Source organism: Monodelphis domestica, chromosome 6, assembly GCF_027887165.1.
Source record: "Monodelphis domestica isolate mMonDom1 chromosome 6, mMonDom1.pri, whole genome shotgun sequence".
NCBI lineage: Eukaryota > Metazoa > Chordata > Mammalia > Didelphimorphia > Didelphidae > Monodelphis > Monodelphis domestica.
In genome coordinates this window covers 218,663,325-218,680,857 of record NC_077232.1, presented here as the reverse complement: position 1 = coordinate 218,680,857, position 17,533 = coordinate 218,663,325, and the positions used below count along the sequence as shown (strand labels likewise).

The 17,533-nt window shown below is 31.9% G+C and overlaps 1 protein-coding gene across 2 annotated transcripts in view; it reads left to right on the top strand.

Moving 5' to 3' along the window:
* GLRA3 (glycine receptor alpha 3) overlaps positions 1 to 16,234 on the top strand; it is a 303,344-nt gene extending 287,110 nt beyond the window's left edge. For both annotated transcript variants that reach the window (XM_007496097.3, XM_056802930.1), the window contains one exon: positions 7,645 to 16,234. In XM_007496097.3, coding sequence (XP_007496159.2) covers positions 7,645 to 7,923 — 279 coding nt within the window. In that variant the 3' untranslated portion in view covers positions 7,924 to 16,234. The remainder of the gene's footprint in view (positions 1 to 7,644) is intronic.
* Positions 16,235 to 17,533: the final 1,299 nt, after the last annotated feature.

Sequence of the window (17,533 nt, the reverse complement as noted above, 5' to 3'; positions counted from 1 at the left end):
GCAATTTACAAAAGATACATAAGAACATTACTCCAAAAAAATTATTGGTCCAGTTCTTTTTTTCCTAATGTTTTATTTACTACCTTTCTCCCTCACTAAATAAGATCTTCCATTTTTTATATAACAATAAAATTTTGCCCTTGGTCCAGATTTCCCCACCCTGCACTACTGGGGAGTACTGTGTGCTCATTACATGCCTAATGGTAGATGTTCATCCCTGAATTGTCTGTGAGCCAGTATGAATGTGTGTGCATTTATAAATTGTGTTGGATGAAAACTGTTGTGTTTATGGATGATTTGATTATTTTTCCTATGTGGTTATCAAAAAATGCCAAAATATTTCTGAATAACATGAGATAAACCATGTGAAAAATAGGGATAAAATGCCCATGCTTTAATTTATCTTTATTGTAATATATTTCCTGTAGGATTGCTACCTGACAATGCAATGATTTAGTAATGGAACTCATGATCTCCTAGAACATCTATTATACTACATTATTACAATAAGCTACTTTTTAGAGTTATAAACCTAGCTATGGGCTAGCAGGTAGACCTATAGAGATAACAACAAATTGTTCAATTTTTTGAGTCACTATTAATTCATTTAAAATATCAGGAGAAATTTCCTCTATGTTTTTGAGATAAATAGCTATAACATACTAATTATCCTTGAGGTATGTGTATAGAAAATAACAAATATTAAAAAAGAAATGTTCATCTGTGTACACTTACCTTCACATTAACCAGCATTATGTCCTTCGGTTCTCACACATGCGTTGTTGATTGATATTCCACAAAGGTACAAGAAATTCTCAAAAGATTTCATAATTGAAAAACACTAAACATACAAACATATAACATGCAGAATGGTACATTATTTGTTATTATGAAACAAAACAAATTGCATGAAGGGATTGTATTTTCTCAGAAATTCTTGTGGTATTTTCACAAAATGTTATAGGTCTCCTGATTTTAAGCTATGTATTCTTTCTCAAACTCCTATTAGAGTGACTATGATTGAATAGTTGAATCATCACAACTTCAGAAAATCACTACAATTGATTTTCCATCTCTGTAGTTACATATTCTTTAAAATACTGAATTACTAAAAAAAAAATTTAGGATTGTGGTTATTTCTCAGAAAATTTCCTGGGAATCCTCTTTTCTAATTTCAAGATGGTACATTTAGAATGTTAATTCTCGACTAAATATGAATTTCTTGTCCTGATCCTTCATTTTCTTCTCCTTGGTTACTCTGAATTGTAGACTATTAGAACTATAATGGACCGGAGAGATCATTTTAGAAATGAGTAAACTGAGATGGAGAAGATACACATGGAAGAAACACTTCCAAGGATGATACTTTAGATGGTGATTTAAATAGCTAACTATGGACTACTAATTCCATTTCTAAGGTGGTTTTTGGAGCATAATGACTTTCTGTAATATCTGAGGGATATAATTAACAGCCTCATGTGTCATCATTATCCATGCCTCTTCTGTCCTTTACAGATAAGAAAAATTTTTACCATAGAATTTTCATTTTCAGAAATATAATCTGTGATAATACAAGAAGCCTTTGACTTTTATACATAAAGATCTAGGTTCAAAAATCTACCTTAAACTGTTGTGAACTGGGTATTGTGAACCTTAAAAATTCTCAGACCCTACTTCATAAGGTTTGGTAAAGACCATTCCCCATTTAAACAATGAAGGAACTTAGATCAGGAATGTGAGACCTCTACTCCACCCCTACTTAAGCCTGCTTTAGGGGAAGAAACTCCTTGCTGAACAATGAAAAATACTTAAACCCATACTTATGGCAAAAGTTCTTAAGCTGTGCCTATTTTTAGATCTAATACAAAAGTGTCCTAAATACCTATAAATGTCAGGCAACTTGTTAAGACCCCAATGTTGAACTAGATCACACAAAACTAAACCAGGCCAGAGAAGCATTATTGACAGCCATGAGAGCTTGCTCGGATAGACCTGAAAAATGGTCAAAATTTGAAAAAACCCGATAACATATTGATGAAACACCCTCCCAGTTTATGGACAGACTTATTGACGTAGGGAATACATATATGGACCTTGATTTATCCAGAGAAAGAGACATTGGGCAAATATGTAGGCAACTCATTGAGAATTGTTGTTCAGTGGTAAAAGACTACTTTAAAACTAGCTGTCCTGATTCGGACTCTATGGACCTCGAAGAATTGAGGAGAGTAGCAACCTATGTTTATAAGGGTCGTGTAAAAAGACCTGAGGAAGACAATACATCAGTGGAAGATTTAAAGAAAGAAATTGAAATGTTAAAGAGACAATTGAAAAATAAGGGAGAGACCATAGCCCGTTTGCGGGAATTCACAAATAAATCAGTAACCTGCCACTTCTGTGAGAAGAAGGGCTACAAAATGATGGAATGTAGAACCTTTCTTAAGATGATTGGAAGGAATACTCAGTTTAATAACAGCTTTAGAAATAACAACTAGAGAAATGATGATAATGGTCATAGAAACCAGAATTTTAGAAATTTTAGAAATTATAATACTGATTATGGGTTTAAGTATTTTTCATTGTTCAGCAAGGAGTTTCTTCCCCTAAAGCAGGCTTAAGTAGGGGTGGAGTAGAGGTCTCACATTCCTGATCTAAGTTCCTTCATTGTTTAAATGGGGAATGGTCTTTACCAAACCTTATGAAGTAGGGTCTGAGAATTTTTAAGGTTCACAGTATACATTGGAAATTGTTTTCTTATCTCTAAATTTGTTGTATTTCATAGGATTATTTTGAGGCTTAGCAAGTCTGAAAGTGCTGTGTGCCAGCCATTACCATTATTTTTGCTACTTCTTTGATCTTAAGGATTTGGAGTAAACATTAACTGAAATATAATTGTGATGATAAAATATAAAGAAAATATAGAGCTAAATATATCATTTGGGGATGGGGTGGGAAAAGATTGGAGAGGATCGGGAACTATAATTTAATAACTATGATAAACTGCTTCTCATGGAAAATCCTTTCACTAGTGCATATTTTGCAACTTCTCCCTAATTTATATTTGAATAGTTGCTTAGGAAGGATACTAAAGGACTAACAGAATAAGTCAAGGGGTAGGATTTGAACCTAAGTCCTTCTGATCTTGTTTGCCCTATAACTACCATGCCATGCTAGATAGGTCATAGCAATTTTACATTTCTAATTTTCTAGCATTGATTGCTACTTTTTAAATATTTGGGGCTCAGTAAGAGCTGGAAAGCTCATATTTTGAATTATAAACATCAACTTGTGGGTATAGTCAAATTTTTTTAATCTTTTAGGGTTCTTGAAATTTCCTTTTTAAATGTTATCCAATGATTAATTTTTTCTAACTTTTGAAGTTTTGATAACAATTTGCTACAGATAAGAAAATACTTAGTGTACTATACAGGATGACTCCAAAGCCTTAGTGCAGTTTTCTGCTTATTAACTGTATAATAAACAAATAAAGATTAAATAAGCTTCAAAAAGCACTAAGGCTTTTGGGACATTCTGAATATTATACTTTTAGAGTGTCATAATAAACTTTATTGGAGGGTTTAAGTTGGCAGCCACCATCATCTCATTTCTTCCGGGATGTTTTTATTCTAATATAAAAAGGGAGGGATAGAATCAGTTCTTATCATCTTGACCCTGAGAAATTTAACACTAGGCTCCTTTTACCCCATCCCACAAGTTATTTCCTTATTCTCTTCGCAGAATTTGGAGCTCAAAGATACTGGATTGATCATCCAATCCCAACCCTCACATTTTACATATGACAAAAATTTAACTCCCAAGACCTCACTTTCTTCTCCTCTGGCAAATGAGGAGATTGGATTAAGATGGTCTTTGAACTAGATCTAGATCTATGAACCTTTTATCAAATAATTTCTCCAACATTGCAGCACTAGTTACCTATTTGGCAAAGACATGTAGAAACATGTAGTAAGCTATTTTTGCAGGGGCAGGAGGGAAGAATCTAAGTGTAGAATTACACTAGCACTTATCATAATATGTTTATCATATAAAGTGAAAAAAATCAATATTTAAAATCTTGATAATAAAAATATTTTACTTGTTTAACACAAAAAATCAATTGATTAGCATCTTTTGAATTTTTACCATAATTATAACACACTGAAGATTATTTTAATTTGCTTGATTTTATATGAAATTATTTGAGTAAAATGATGCATAGGAAATATTTTAAGCATCAGTAACTGACTATTTAACTTGCTTCATATATATATACATATATTTATCCCATTTATATATATTTATTCCCTTTAACGTTAAACATGAAACTGAAGACAAGACAAAGATAAATCTTTAGAAAAATATTCCTATTTAGAGGACAAAAGATGCTAGGTTTCCATTAATTACAAAATTTTATTTAGATCTTTCTAACTATTTCTTTGATTCACCCAACGTATATTCCTGAAAAGGATAATATAGAATATATATCTGTACATTTAAATTTTAACAGTCATTAGGAGAAATTTTCTCTTTAAGAAACTATATAAGCTAGGAAGTATTGTCAAAGCTTCATCTCTGTCTTTAAACAGTATTTTAATCTACTTGATGAAGGAATGAACATGGAAGAAGTTAAACAACATATTTTAAAAATAATAATTTATTACAATAATATGAGTCATCATCTAGCTATCTTTCAAATTAATAGCATAGATGAAATCCTATGAGTTCAGAGTAGGGAAAAATGATGATAGCTATACATCTCTGGAAAAGTGTCCTAGAGAACAGGTCTTGAAAGACAAGGAAGATTAGGATTCAAATAAGCCAAGAGAAAAGGTAAAGAGCATTGTAGGTGAGGCATTAGTAAATGCAAACAATATGGTGATATGGTGAGATGAGAACAGTTTGAATAGAGTGGTCATAGAAAACAAGGTTGAAAATGAAGATGAGTCAAGATTGTGGAGGCTTTTGGCTGCTTGCCTAAAGAGTTTGGAATTTATCTCATAAGGGATATTAGAGTCATTGAAAGGTTTTTGAGGGAAGTTACATAAGAACAATGGTGTTGGCAATGTCAGCATGTATTTAGTAAGTTTTTATTATGTGAAAAGCCATAGGAATATCCCTATATTCAAAGATTTTACATTTTAATGAGACAATATGAAAACAATTGTTTAAATACTAGATAGATATAAAGTTTATACAAAAGAATACACAGAAGGAATTCTGAGATTGTTTTGTAAGATCTTTATGTTTCATAAAATTAGTCTGCCAGGAGTTTGCAAAAGGAACTGGAAGAATGGAGACAAATAGATGAGAAGACTGTTGCAAGTAGTCTGAGAATGAGAAATTAAAAGTCTGAAATGTGGTTATGGAAGTGAGAATGAAAACGAGTATATCTGAAAGAAAAATCTGAAAATATTTAGAAGGAAGCATCAAGAAGATAATGATTGATTACATATGAAGAAGGAAAGGTGAAGAATGATCTTATATAACTGAACAGATGACGTAACAGTTCTTCCATTTGTCTTTAGTTCAACATGAAAAGAGATAATGAAAGACTCCGTTAGATCACACTGTAGATGACAACTGATCTGCATAGAGTGTAGTTCAAATTTGGCAGTGGCTATTACAATCTTCTCTGGAGTTTAGAGAAAAAAGAAGCATTATTTACAAAATTATATGTGCTTTATTTTAGATGATGGCACTTAGATGTTAGCAGTACACTCTCAGGGATTTATTTACTCAAGAAGATACACTTATTAAGATTTCAAAGCAGAAAAAGTATAGTATTTCTGAGGGAATGGAAAATATGGCTGTGTGGGTGAATATGCACACCATGTTTATTATCAAGTATAAGACATGTCTGATGTCAAATAATACTGGCTTGTTAATTGACTCATCAGTATCATATCAGATATTATTCAATATATGTAATTACTTATAAATTTCATAGGCTAGCTCTTTCCCAAAATAGACATACTATGCTTTCTCTAGTCAAATTATCATACATTACAAGGTTACAAAAATAAATGTAATTTGATCAAACCATCTATTTCAGCCTCAATCTCATCCTCAATGGAATTTCAAATATCATTTCATGAAAAGGTTATTTTTTTTACTCATTTGTCTTTTATTTTGTGCTTGTTTCACCTATTCCAAAAACCTGATGTCTTTTATTTTCTGATTTTTAAATGAAGAGGAATAAAAACATTCCAAGACACTCATGACATCTTCTATGATTTTAACTGTAAGCAACAAGAAAACACTCTTGATGAAGTGTTACATATCCTAAACAGCTCCAATAAAACACCACCATTAATTTAGCTTCATATTTTAGGCTAACTATACTATTAATAAAAACTGATATTCTTTGCTCCCAAATAATGATTTACAGAGAAATGAGAATCTCATAAAATATTTGCTTTTTTCAAGTGAGTAGGAAGGGATAATAAATTATTAGAATTGTTTAAAAAATTAAGAAATAGCAAAGCTCAATTAAATATAGGGATAAATATCTCCTAAAATTAAAAAAGTAAAAAAAGACCCAGCATGTTTGAAAAGTATTTGGGAAAGATTAGCTTGACCCAACCATGATTTTAGATTTCAAAGTATTTTTCAAAGATATTAATTAAATATCTATGTTTGTCTATGGTAAAATATATATCATAGTCTTCATTTTTTTCAAAAAAACAGGAGTTAGGAACACATAGAGTCAGAGTTCCAACTAAATTTAAGAAGTGGAACACATGAAGGCTAAAATAAAGTTTCCCAAAAATATCCAATAACATTATTTTGGCCAACAAAACCATTAAAACTTTAAGCAAAAAGCAAAACAACAACAACAAAAAAAGAAAACAAAAATTAGATTCATTTAAACAAAAAGTGAAATTTCCCATCAAACACACAGATTAGGTGTCATGAAACTTCATTCTTTTATTATTTAATAATGTACCTATCAATATACAAGTGTATAGAGTCATGGAGGTAATGAATAAGTGATCTTATATCTAGTGAGGAACCACCAAAGGCTTTAATTTAGGGCCTTCTAAAATATTTTTAAAACAACTTAATATATTGTCATAATATTTGACATTGACAGATTATTTTAAAATAATAGTATAAGATCCTAATAAATAGCAGGAAATAAAAACTGGCTTTTAACAGTGAAACTTAATTATTCTAATTTTTCATGAAATATATATATATATATATATTAATGAGTAAAGGACCTATGATTTTTTTCTGTTTGTGAATTAGTGGTATAGCAATAACCTCCCCTGACATTGATCATAATTTAGTAGAAAATTCTCTATGATTATAAATTTCAGTGAAAGTGATGACCTGTATTGGTAGGAGTTCCATCTACCAATGAAATTATAGGTCCAATTTCTCTTCCTCTATCTGTATATAAACACGTATACATATATATATATATATATATATATATATATATATATATATATATATATATATATATACAGATGGACATATCTATAGATATGTATTGATATGTCCAAAACATATCTATGTATATATGTAGATAGATAGATATGTCCAAATCACAACTCAAAAATACCTTAATACCACAGATCATTTCCTTCTGAAAATTATTCTATTACATAGAGATTCTTTTTGTTTTTCTTGTGACAGGACGATGAGGTAAGGGAAAGTCGGTTCAGTTTTACAGCCTATGGAATGGGACCATGTCTGCAAGCAAAAGATGGAGTGACCCCAAAGGGGCCAAATAATCCTGTCCAGATCACACCAAAAAACTCCGATGAAATGAGGAAAGTATTTATCGACAGAGCCAAAAAGATTGATACCATTTCCCGAGCCTGCTTCCCATTAGCCTTTTTGATTTTCAACATTTTTTATTGGGTTATCTACAAAATTCTTAGGCATGAGGATATTCATCAGCAGCAAGATTAAGCACAGGGGCATACAAGCTTAGTTGTTCCATTTAGCAGGAAATCTCTCTGTTATATATGTCATGCATTTGTGTGTACATGCATACGTACCTGCACAGGTGTGTGTGTGTACAGCTGATGACAGGTGTTTTCAAGATACATATGATAAAGAAATTTTATTTTGATTTGCTATGCAGAGTCATAATCAGACAAATGAAGATGAGTATATACTCTGAAACTTTCTATTTCATACTAAATAAAGATGACCAATTTTTCATAGTATATCATATCATAATCTACTACAGCTTTACTGCCAATATGTTTTATGGTACATCTTATTACATAGTGGTAGTAATGTATACCACTTTTTGGAGTTCCTATGATTTTTTTTTAATTTAATGTTATTTCCTATTAAAATTTGTTTGAAGCATCACTGATGAGTCCAATATAAACAACAATTACTTAGAATTCCTTTTGTAAAGAAAAAACATAGAATGTAGTGAAAAATCAATAGTTTGTCCCTGAAAGCTGTTTTCTTACATTGTGTCTACCTGCCACTTAAATCACTGCTTAATTCAATAGACTATATCAGACATACTGGGGTTTTGGCATTGTGTCAACACAGCTAATAGCTTTGATGGAAATGAATAAATTTTTCTAATCCAGGAAATATTCAAATTTTTTAGAAAATAATTTAGTGTTGTGACATTTTTCATAAGCAGGTCATCTCTCTAGCTAACTAGCATAAATGGCCCAGGAGGCCAGTTGTCAACAAAATCCCCTTCTTAGCCTTTATTATTCTCTTTGAATTAGAGTTGGTTCAACAGAAACACATTGTTTTTAAAGAATTGTTATGCCTGTGTATTTTTAATTATTCACAAACAATATTTGATAAATCTACGGGAGTTTTTTTAGATTTTGATAGTTATTTGATTTTACTCATATAATTATAGTTAATAATTTTTATTGTGACTGAAGATGAATTGTTCAGTGAAATATTCACATTTTAATATAGCATGGGGGCTAAAAAGATAGAAGAAAGTATTTAAAAATTGGGGCTAGAAACTGATTTGAGGAAATTACAGTGGAATTAGAGATTAATGTTGGAACAAATTTTCCTATGAGATCTGTGTAAATTAAAAAACCAAATCATACTTAAAAGGACAAACACAATTTGTCCTATAATGCAAGAATGAGTCTATTTTTCCCAAAACCAAATAACTATTGAGTTTTTCTTTTATAAATTTGAGGAATGTCTTAAATATTAAGCACAATTCTTCCAATGCACAAAATGATCCTTGGGAGTCTTCAAAATGTCAGAAAATTGAAATGGACCCCAATATTTGACCACCCCTTCAGATGGTTTGAACCTAAACCAAAAGTTTTACCACAACAGAATAAGAGAAATTATCAATCAACACTATTTGTGACACATGGAACTCCGAAATATGACCACCCAAATCCCATATTGATATAATAAATGAATTTGGGATTCTAGTTTGATTTGCTTGCCTTCTCTATTAAATTAACCTTGAATTATTATTTTGTTTATAAAAGAAATACAATTTCATCAAAATTGCTGTACACATGTATCCAAAGGGATACCAGAGGCCAAATTACTTCCAAAGAATCCTTTCTGCATTGGGAGAGTTGAGTCCAAGGTAGAAAATCTAGCAAAAGCCCTCTCATGAACTTAAAATCTGGCAGTCTGCTATTCTGATCTTTGTACACTGCCAAACTGAAAGCTAGAACTGCCATTTAAAGCTAAAACTGTTTCTTAATTTAAGGGGTCACAATAGTTATCACCGATGGGCCCTTTGAGCAATTAATTGCACTATGTTCTAATTCTGTATCACTTTTAATAATCCCTTTTTTAAAGCGTGGCCACTTTCACTGCTCAAATTTCTCTTGAGATGTAGATGGAACACAAGTTGCTTGTTATCTTGACATTGTAGACAAACACTGCAGCTAAAACAGCTTGTTACTATAAACTTTCCTTATTTTTGAGAAGTGTGTATCCAAAAGCAAAAATGTTTGAGACAAACATATGCTATGTTGCTAACAGCCCAGTTCATGTGAATCAAACCTTGTAAAATGCATTTTACTGAAAGCAAGAGCTTTGAAAACATGTGTGTGTGTGTGTGTGTGTGTGTGTGTTTAAGGTTTAGATGTAAGGGAGTTAAAAGGATGACTAAAATTCGGAAAAGTTCCTGAAAAGCACTTTGTATGCAATTCTTCTATCCTTCAGCCTATTATACTTCAATATTTCTCTCTAATTATTAAGATAATATATGGCGTCTTATCCCCAAGCAAGCAAGCATGTGTTAAGTGTATAGAATGTGGATATTCATAAATCATGTTTCATTTCAGCTACTAAAATCTGCTCCAGATATCAGCTGTTTCTATATTGGAGGATGAAGCATTAAAGGCTCCATCCAGTTAAACAATTGTCCTTAAACAAATTCATGCAGGATTATGAATCTTGTTCCTACCTATTTTATATTATCTTATAAACATTTTCCTCAAAAAGTAATGAGAAATTACTCCAATATTCATATTACTGACTATACATGTCAAATAACAAAATCACACCTGTATATAATTTGAATTTGTTAATCTCTCATTAACTTTCATCAGATCTTTTTTAAATAACCAGAAGTAATTGCATTTTAGCCTAAAAGGGATGATCTGACTAAATGAGGCTTTCAAAAATCAATTAGTATTTCAGATCAAAATAAATCTATCTACCTGAAGTCTATGGCTGTTGTGAATCAAAATATTGATAGAAATAAACTCTCTTCCAGATGACATCGCAAAGAAGTAAGAAGCTAACCAGACACTCAAATAGCCATATGGCTTTAATCCTGCACACACAACCTATATTTGTGTTTATTTGTGTGCTTATACATAATACAGCATATATATGCAGCATATGTCTCTCTCTCTCTATATATATATATATACAATATAGACATATAAATTATGTAAAGCACATATAAATATATGTGATCCAGGACATCGGTAAAAATATGAAAATATAATAGTTCATCATCCCTAGACTCTTTAGCATTGTATCAGCTACGATATAGGAGTAACTCAGTCTCCTCACCCTCAAAAAGTATTTGCATAGTAATCCTAAAAAATCTTAGATGAGGCTATGAAATGTTTGTATGTAAATATGCCACCAATTTATCAATTTATCATTTTCTAATATAATCATTTGTCCAACCAACTGTCAAATCCAGGTGATCACAGTGCTGAGTTCCCAATTCTCCCAATTGTTCCAAATCCATAATTTCTCATTCAGTTTTATCTATTCACTTCATTACTTCTTGACTAAGCTCAAGTATAAAATTCCCAGGATTCAATGTTTGAGTATGGGCATATTTCTACAACATGGCTATACAATTGGGTTAGAGAATCCTCATCATTCTAAAATATGTAGCAATGTACTCAAAGTCAGGACAGCCTACTTCTAATTTCCTCCTCTTACACAGATTAGCTGTGTGACCCTGGTCAAGTTATTTGGTGTAGGCAGCTCTCTGACTCTAAGTAGTGCTGACTTGTATTGGTAGAGAACTTTTCCTTACCAAGGACTAGTGAAATGATAATATCAATCCCAGTTTCCATCAGCTATTGATATTCTTATAGAAGAAAGCAGGAAAGAAAAAAGAAGTAGTTTTTGACCTAAGGAGAAGGCATCTCTGCCTAGTTGCCTCTTCTTTGTTTCCTGAAAAAGAAAATGTACCCCTTTCATCTTTTCTCTATAATTCCCCACTCAATTTATTTTCCCCTTTTCAGCTTTCCTTTCCCAGAATTGAGGTGTCTTCTTACTAATACTTTTTTAAGGACAAGGGACCACCATCTTTAATGGTGTTCAATTCCTCCAATCATTTCCCCTTCCACCAACTACTTTTTCCCCAACCAAATCTATTGAAAATTACTACCCATTTACCTCTTCCAATAGAATACCCAACACCTTGAACGTCACCTGTGCCCACACAACTATCTATTCTATATAATACAGATGCTCACATTGAATTTTAAAGGCATTATCTACAAACCCAAAAAGTTTGTAAAGATGGATGAAAAAATACAGCCTGTGTTATTTTAACTTTTAACTAAAATTTAGCATTTTCTTCAATTATTTTTAAAAAATACTGTTCTTAGAAGAAGTCCATTGGGTTTACCAGACTGGCAAAGGGATCTATAGCCCCAAGAATTTAAGAACCTCTGACTTAATAGAATAGAAATGGATTATGAAATACTTAAGTTAAAGGGATAAGAAGATATTAAGCCCTAAATAGGTGGGATTCCCAGTAAGTATCCCTTTTCTGTGCAAAAAAAAAAAAAAGTTAGCCTTAAAAGCAATCATGTTGCAGCCATGGTCTTAGGATTTACTAACTCTAACTTCTAAAATATATTTCCTATTCTTCACAATACAGATAGTAGCATACATTTTCGAAACTTATCTGCTTTAGCAAGAGAAAAATAATAATAATTAAGTCCACAGACCTGGCACCTATTTTTAAAATATCAATCTATAAATGCAGAATACAAAGTGCTTGGGGAATAAATTTAAAAGTGTTGTACCCACCATCATGGAGCCAAGGCAGCCAAATCCAACCCATATACAACAGAAATATATACATATAAATAAAATAATTGTGACAATGAACTGAGGGGGAGAGTCAGAGATTTTGCTGGCAAATCAAAGCATTTCTAATTTTACTAAACAAATATGTTTACATTCTCTAGTTTGTCCTATTGGTCATACTGACTCATTTTGATGACAAGAATCATAATTTGTTTCTTCATTTGGATATATAGACATTTCACCAGATTATGCTACTGCCTAAACTGTGGTGTCTTGGAGACTATAGTAATGCTCTTAGTAAATAGAGATGTAAGTGCGCAGCTGGGTAGTTCAGTGGATTGAGAGCCAAGCCTAGAGATGGGAGGTCCTAGGTTCAAATCTGGCCTCAGACACTTCCCAGCTGTGTGACCCTGGGCAAGTCACTTGACCCCCATTGCCTGGCCCTTACCACTCTTCTGCCTTGGAGCCGAAACACAGTATTGACTCCAAGACTGAAGGTAAGGGTTTTTTAAATAAAATAAATAAATAGAGATGTAACTAAATATTTCTCAAGGGAATTCAGTGCAGGTAAAAAGTCATAGCAGCCACAAATTATCAAATTTTAATTTTAAAATGGACTCAACATGGAAAAATGCACCCACACACACCATGTTCTACACAAGTCAACACAACCCCAAGAATTTGGGAAAATGCAATAGTCATGGATTCATACAGAGGTTAGAGTTATGAGCTATCACTTTTATCCATTTCTTTCCTGTGGCATTAGTGCTAGATTAAAATAGCCATGAAGAGCAGAATTAGAAATGCTAAGAATAACAACTACACATTATGCTTTGAAGCTCCCAACCTAAGTCAATGACCATTCTTCTCAATGGCAAAAATCACCCCCAAATATTCAATGCAGTTCTTTGGAAACAAGATACAATATATAATAGCAAAGTAATGCTGACTTGTTGAAACAGTTTTAATCAAATAAATAACATTTACTGCATAGTATAATATTAAGTACAAACAATAACTTTTTCACATAGAAGAAATTTCTGAGATAGGTCACAATTGTCTTCTGCATATTGAAACATATGATCAGTTCTACTGACCTGTCTTTCAGAGAAAATGACCATTAGTACAAAGAGAATCACAATAGCTGTAAATGGAATAATAACTTTTAAAGATGTAATACTAATAATACATCTGAATGTATAAATTAAGTCTGTAAAAGCTAAGGGAAAATTGACATTAATGCTAAATCCCTTTCATACCTTTTGGAGAGAGGGACTTCTCAATCAAATTTAGGTTTTTTGTGTGTTATGTTTTATTTTTCTAGGTATTGCAAAGCATAAGGAAAGAAAGGAGATGACTCATTGTTATTCTCAAGGTTGTCTGACCCTTTTAATCACTGACTTTTGCATTTAGAAAATCCCTAGACTTTAGAATCTTAAAACTGGAAGGGACTACATCTATTAAATTATCCAAATCTTTCTGACCTTATCTTCTTTAAATTTGAGATGGCTTGAAAAAGTAGGTAACTATTTTGAATAGGTACTGTTCTGTTCTTTATTTTGTATATTAAAGAGGTATCAGTTCCAAAGGAGACTAAAGTCTAGTATGAATGGGATGATTCCCTAAAGTTGAGGAAGGACCCCTCCTCCCCCAGACATGAGGGGAGGATTTTGTATATTCCAAGCCTGGACAAAGAAGATAGAATCCTCCCTAGTGACAATCCGGTACCTGCTCGTTAAAAAGGTCTGCATTTGCTGTGATTGGATTTTAGAGTGATGAATTGCCCTATGTCAATGTCACCCAGGAAGTCAAAAGGCTAATTTCAAAATGGAAATATAAAGTCATAGTTCTAATATAAGTGTCCTTAGTTCTTTTGAGTATTATAATGATGTTGGCACATTTCAGTGAATTTGACAAGCTCTTTATTATGAAAGCATAATGCTTGGTGCCCAAAATGTAGTAATACAGCTATTGGAACTAAATCATTAATCAAAATCTCTTTGCTGCAGAACACAAAAATATTATACTAGATAACTTTCCCAAATGACTAGATGTTTGTCAGATCTTAACCATTTTTATTGAAAAGTTTTCTCATATTTTAACAAGCCTTTTCATTATTTCTTATGGTTCTCATGTGGTTAAAATCAGAATGGAAATATACATCTCATTTAATTCAATACATTTGAACCTAGTCTCAAAGAACAGTCAAAGTATTCATCAGCTAAGTGATTTCATGAACCTCTAATTTATTTTTGCTTTTGCCATTTTTTTGCTCTATCAATTTCTCATAATCATTTTCATATTAGAATGAGAACACTGAAAAGGATCATCTATCATATTTAATATAGTGCAAGAATTGCTCCCAAGCTATCACAAAACATAGCAATATCTTCCTAGAATATTTCTAATGTAGGGAATTCATTGTTGAGTAGTTCTAATTGTTTAAAAAAGGTTTCCTTGAATCCAAATTTAAGTACCTATTATTTCCGCCAGTTGGTCACATTCTGCCCTCTAGAGCTACATAGAATAAATCTATTCCATTTTCACATAGTAGCCCTTAAGCACCATAAGTATCCTCCCTCCATCTTGTACCATGAGTTTTATTTCTACTTAAATCATTCATAGATATACTTTACTCTTGAAGGATTAAGAGAGACTTCCAATTAATATTAAGATGAAATACACAATTATTCTATTACACAAACAAAACAAATATGATGAAAAATCTTACTATGCTATTTGCAGTAAAATTTAAAAAGAAAAACATCTTCCTTAACCATAAACCAATCTCAGCAATAATTTTTTATTACATTTACAAGATTCAACTGAGGACTATATGAGAAGTAGCAATATTAAAAGATCCCTTGGAGCTAATTAGATGAGCAAGAGACCACACTAGCCCAAAAGAATTCATATCTTTCCTTTTTAGTGAAATCATGATGAAATATAATTGATATATGAAGTTGGTTTTTAGTAACAGCTGGTCTGTCTTTAGGGGTGATTTTAGCAACGGTGCCTTCAGGCAGCCCACATCTTTAATGTCATAAACATATCAGCACTAAAGGCTTGTGATTGAAGATGAGAATGTTAGAAGCTGTGGGTTAAATGCCAGGGAAAAAATATGTATATATAAAGATTTGGATGTATTGTATTTTTGACATGCTTGAATATGATTGCACTCTTTCACTTTCATCTCTGTAAAATATGCAAGTTGCCATCTTTGAGTTTTTATGTAATTTACAGTAGAATGGTGATCCTGAAGAGGAAACAAATGGGCTAAAGGATTGACATTCTACATTCCATGGATGTTTAATAGTGTGTTCTGTCAAACAAAAACAAACAAAAAGAAATGTGCCATGAGCTTTAAAAAAAAAAGTTTTAACTTCATACAGTGACTTTTGTGATAGTGAGGAAAAAATTTAAAAGATTACCAAATGCAGTATTATTATGAAAATGTATAAATTATCTATCTGTAGTTTTTAAAAGTGACTTCCTGAGATTTGTGCCCTTATGCCAAGTGGCATATTTCATCAGGAAGATTTCCTTTTCTTAAAATTATATTGAAATGTCATGCATGGATTTAATCAAATTGCTTTTGGTTGTATTATCTTCTGTTCAGCACAGTAACTAACAACCTCTAGTCAGTGTTGTTAACCCATGTGCAGTTTATGTTATTCACGTAACTGTAGCCACATTGATCAAATGGAATAAAGACATCTTTTTTTTCCAGAACAAAGATTATTGTCTCTTGTATGTTTCCTGTTCTGGGCTGGATCTGACTCTGACCAAATCAGTCCTTTAGTAGTTTATGCTAAAACCTGCAACATGATAACATACTTATATACTTATTACTCAACAGTCACCAAAAGGAGACTTACTTGACCATTGCAGAAAGATATTCAACAAGGACAGAAATTAAAGACTCAAAATAATTTGGTACAATGAAGTTACTTTGATTGAATTTTCAAATATTATCTACTCAGGAGCATCAAGAGATAGCATGTGGAATACCTCCTGAGTGCTTTCTGGTGAGCAAGAAGTGGTGAGTCTTTCGTATTCTGAGCTAACCAATATTCAAAGATGTTTTCAATAGTTTTAAGGGAAATTTTACCTATTACAAACAAACAAATAAATAAATGCATAAATAAATAAAAGAGAAAATTAACCTATGTTGAATGGGAAGCTTGGGATAGGACATTGCTTCTACTGAAATAAAAAATGACCAGAAATTCCATAGATATTTTTAATAATCTATGATTTTTTAAAAACATCCTGAGTTTGCTACTTGCTTGGAGTATGACTTTCAGATTGATAGCATTTAAAATAATCATAATAGTTGGCTTTTACAAAACACTATGAGGTTGGCAAAATAATACCTAATTTAAGATTCCTTGTGAGGTAGATGAATCTGTAAAATGAAGTAGTTAGACTTCCTCATCTTAAAGGTCTCTTCCAGCTCTCTATACACCCATACATCCTATGTCAGGAGCAACGGAAGAGTTGCAAATCCTAAAATGAAACTTACTCAGAAGCAATTTAGTAGACATATATTTTTGAGAAATGGTGAAACGTGGAATTCCTGACTATAAAACCAATAGATCACAATAGGTTCCTTTAATTATAAACCATTATTAGGAAGAAGGTTGTTATGAGTGATTCTCTTCTCAATATGAAAAAATGAAGTTGCAACAAGAGAGATATCCAAATAAAAATTTACGTTTTCTGACAGAATAGGCTTTATTGGAACAAAATGGAAAGTTTAACAGTTCCAATAAGTTAATTCCATGCAGAGAGGCAATCTGGATTCCTGAACTACCACCTGGATGAGTAAACACTGTAATATGACAGCATTAGAAGTTAATGAAAACTTTGGCTACATTAAGAAAAATGATAACATATAAAACTAGGGAGATTTAGGTCTACTGTAATCTGCCCTGCTCAAACTTCATATGGACTATTGAGTTAACTCCTTTTCTTCATAATAATTTAGCAAAGATTATTGATAACCTAAAATGCTCAGAATTGGAACCAAGAT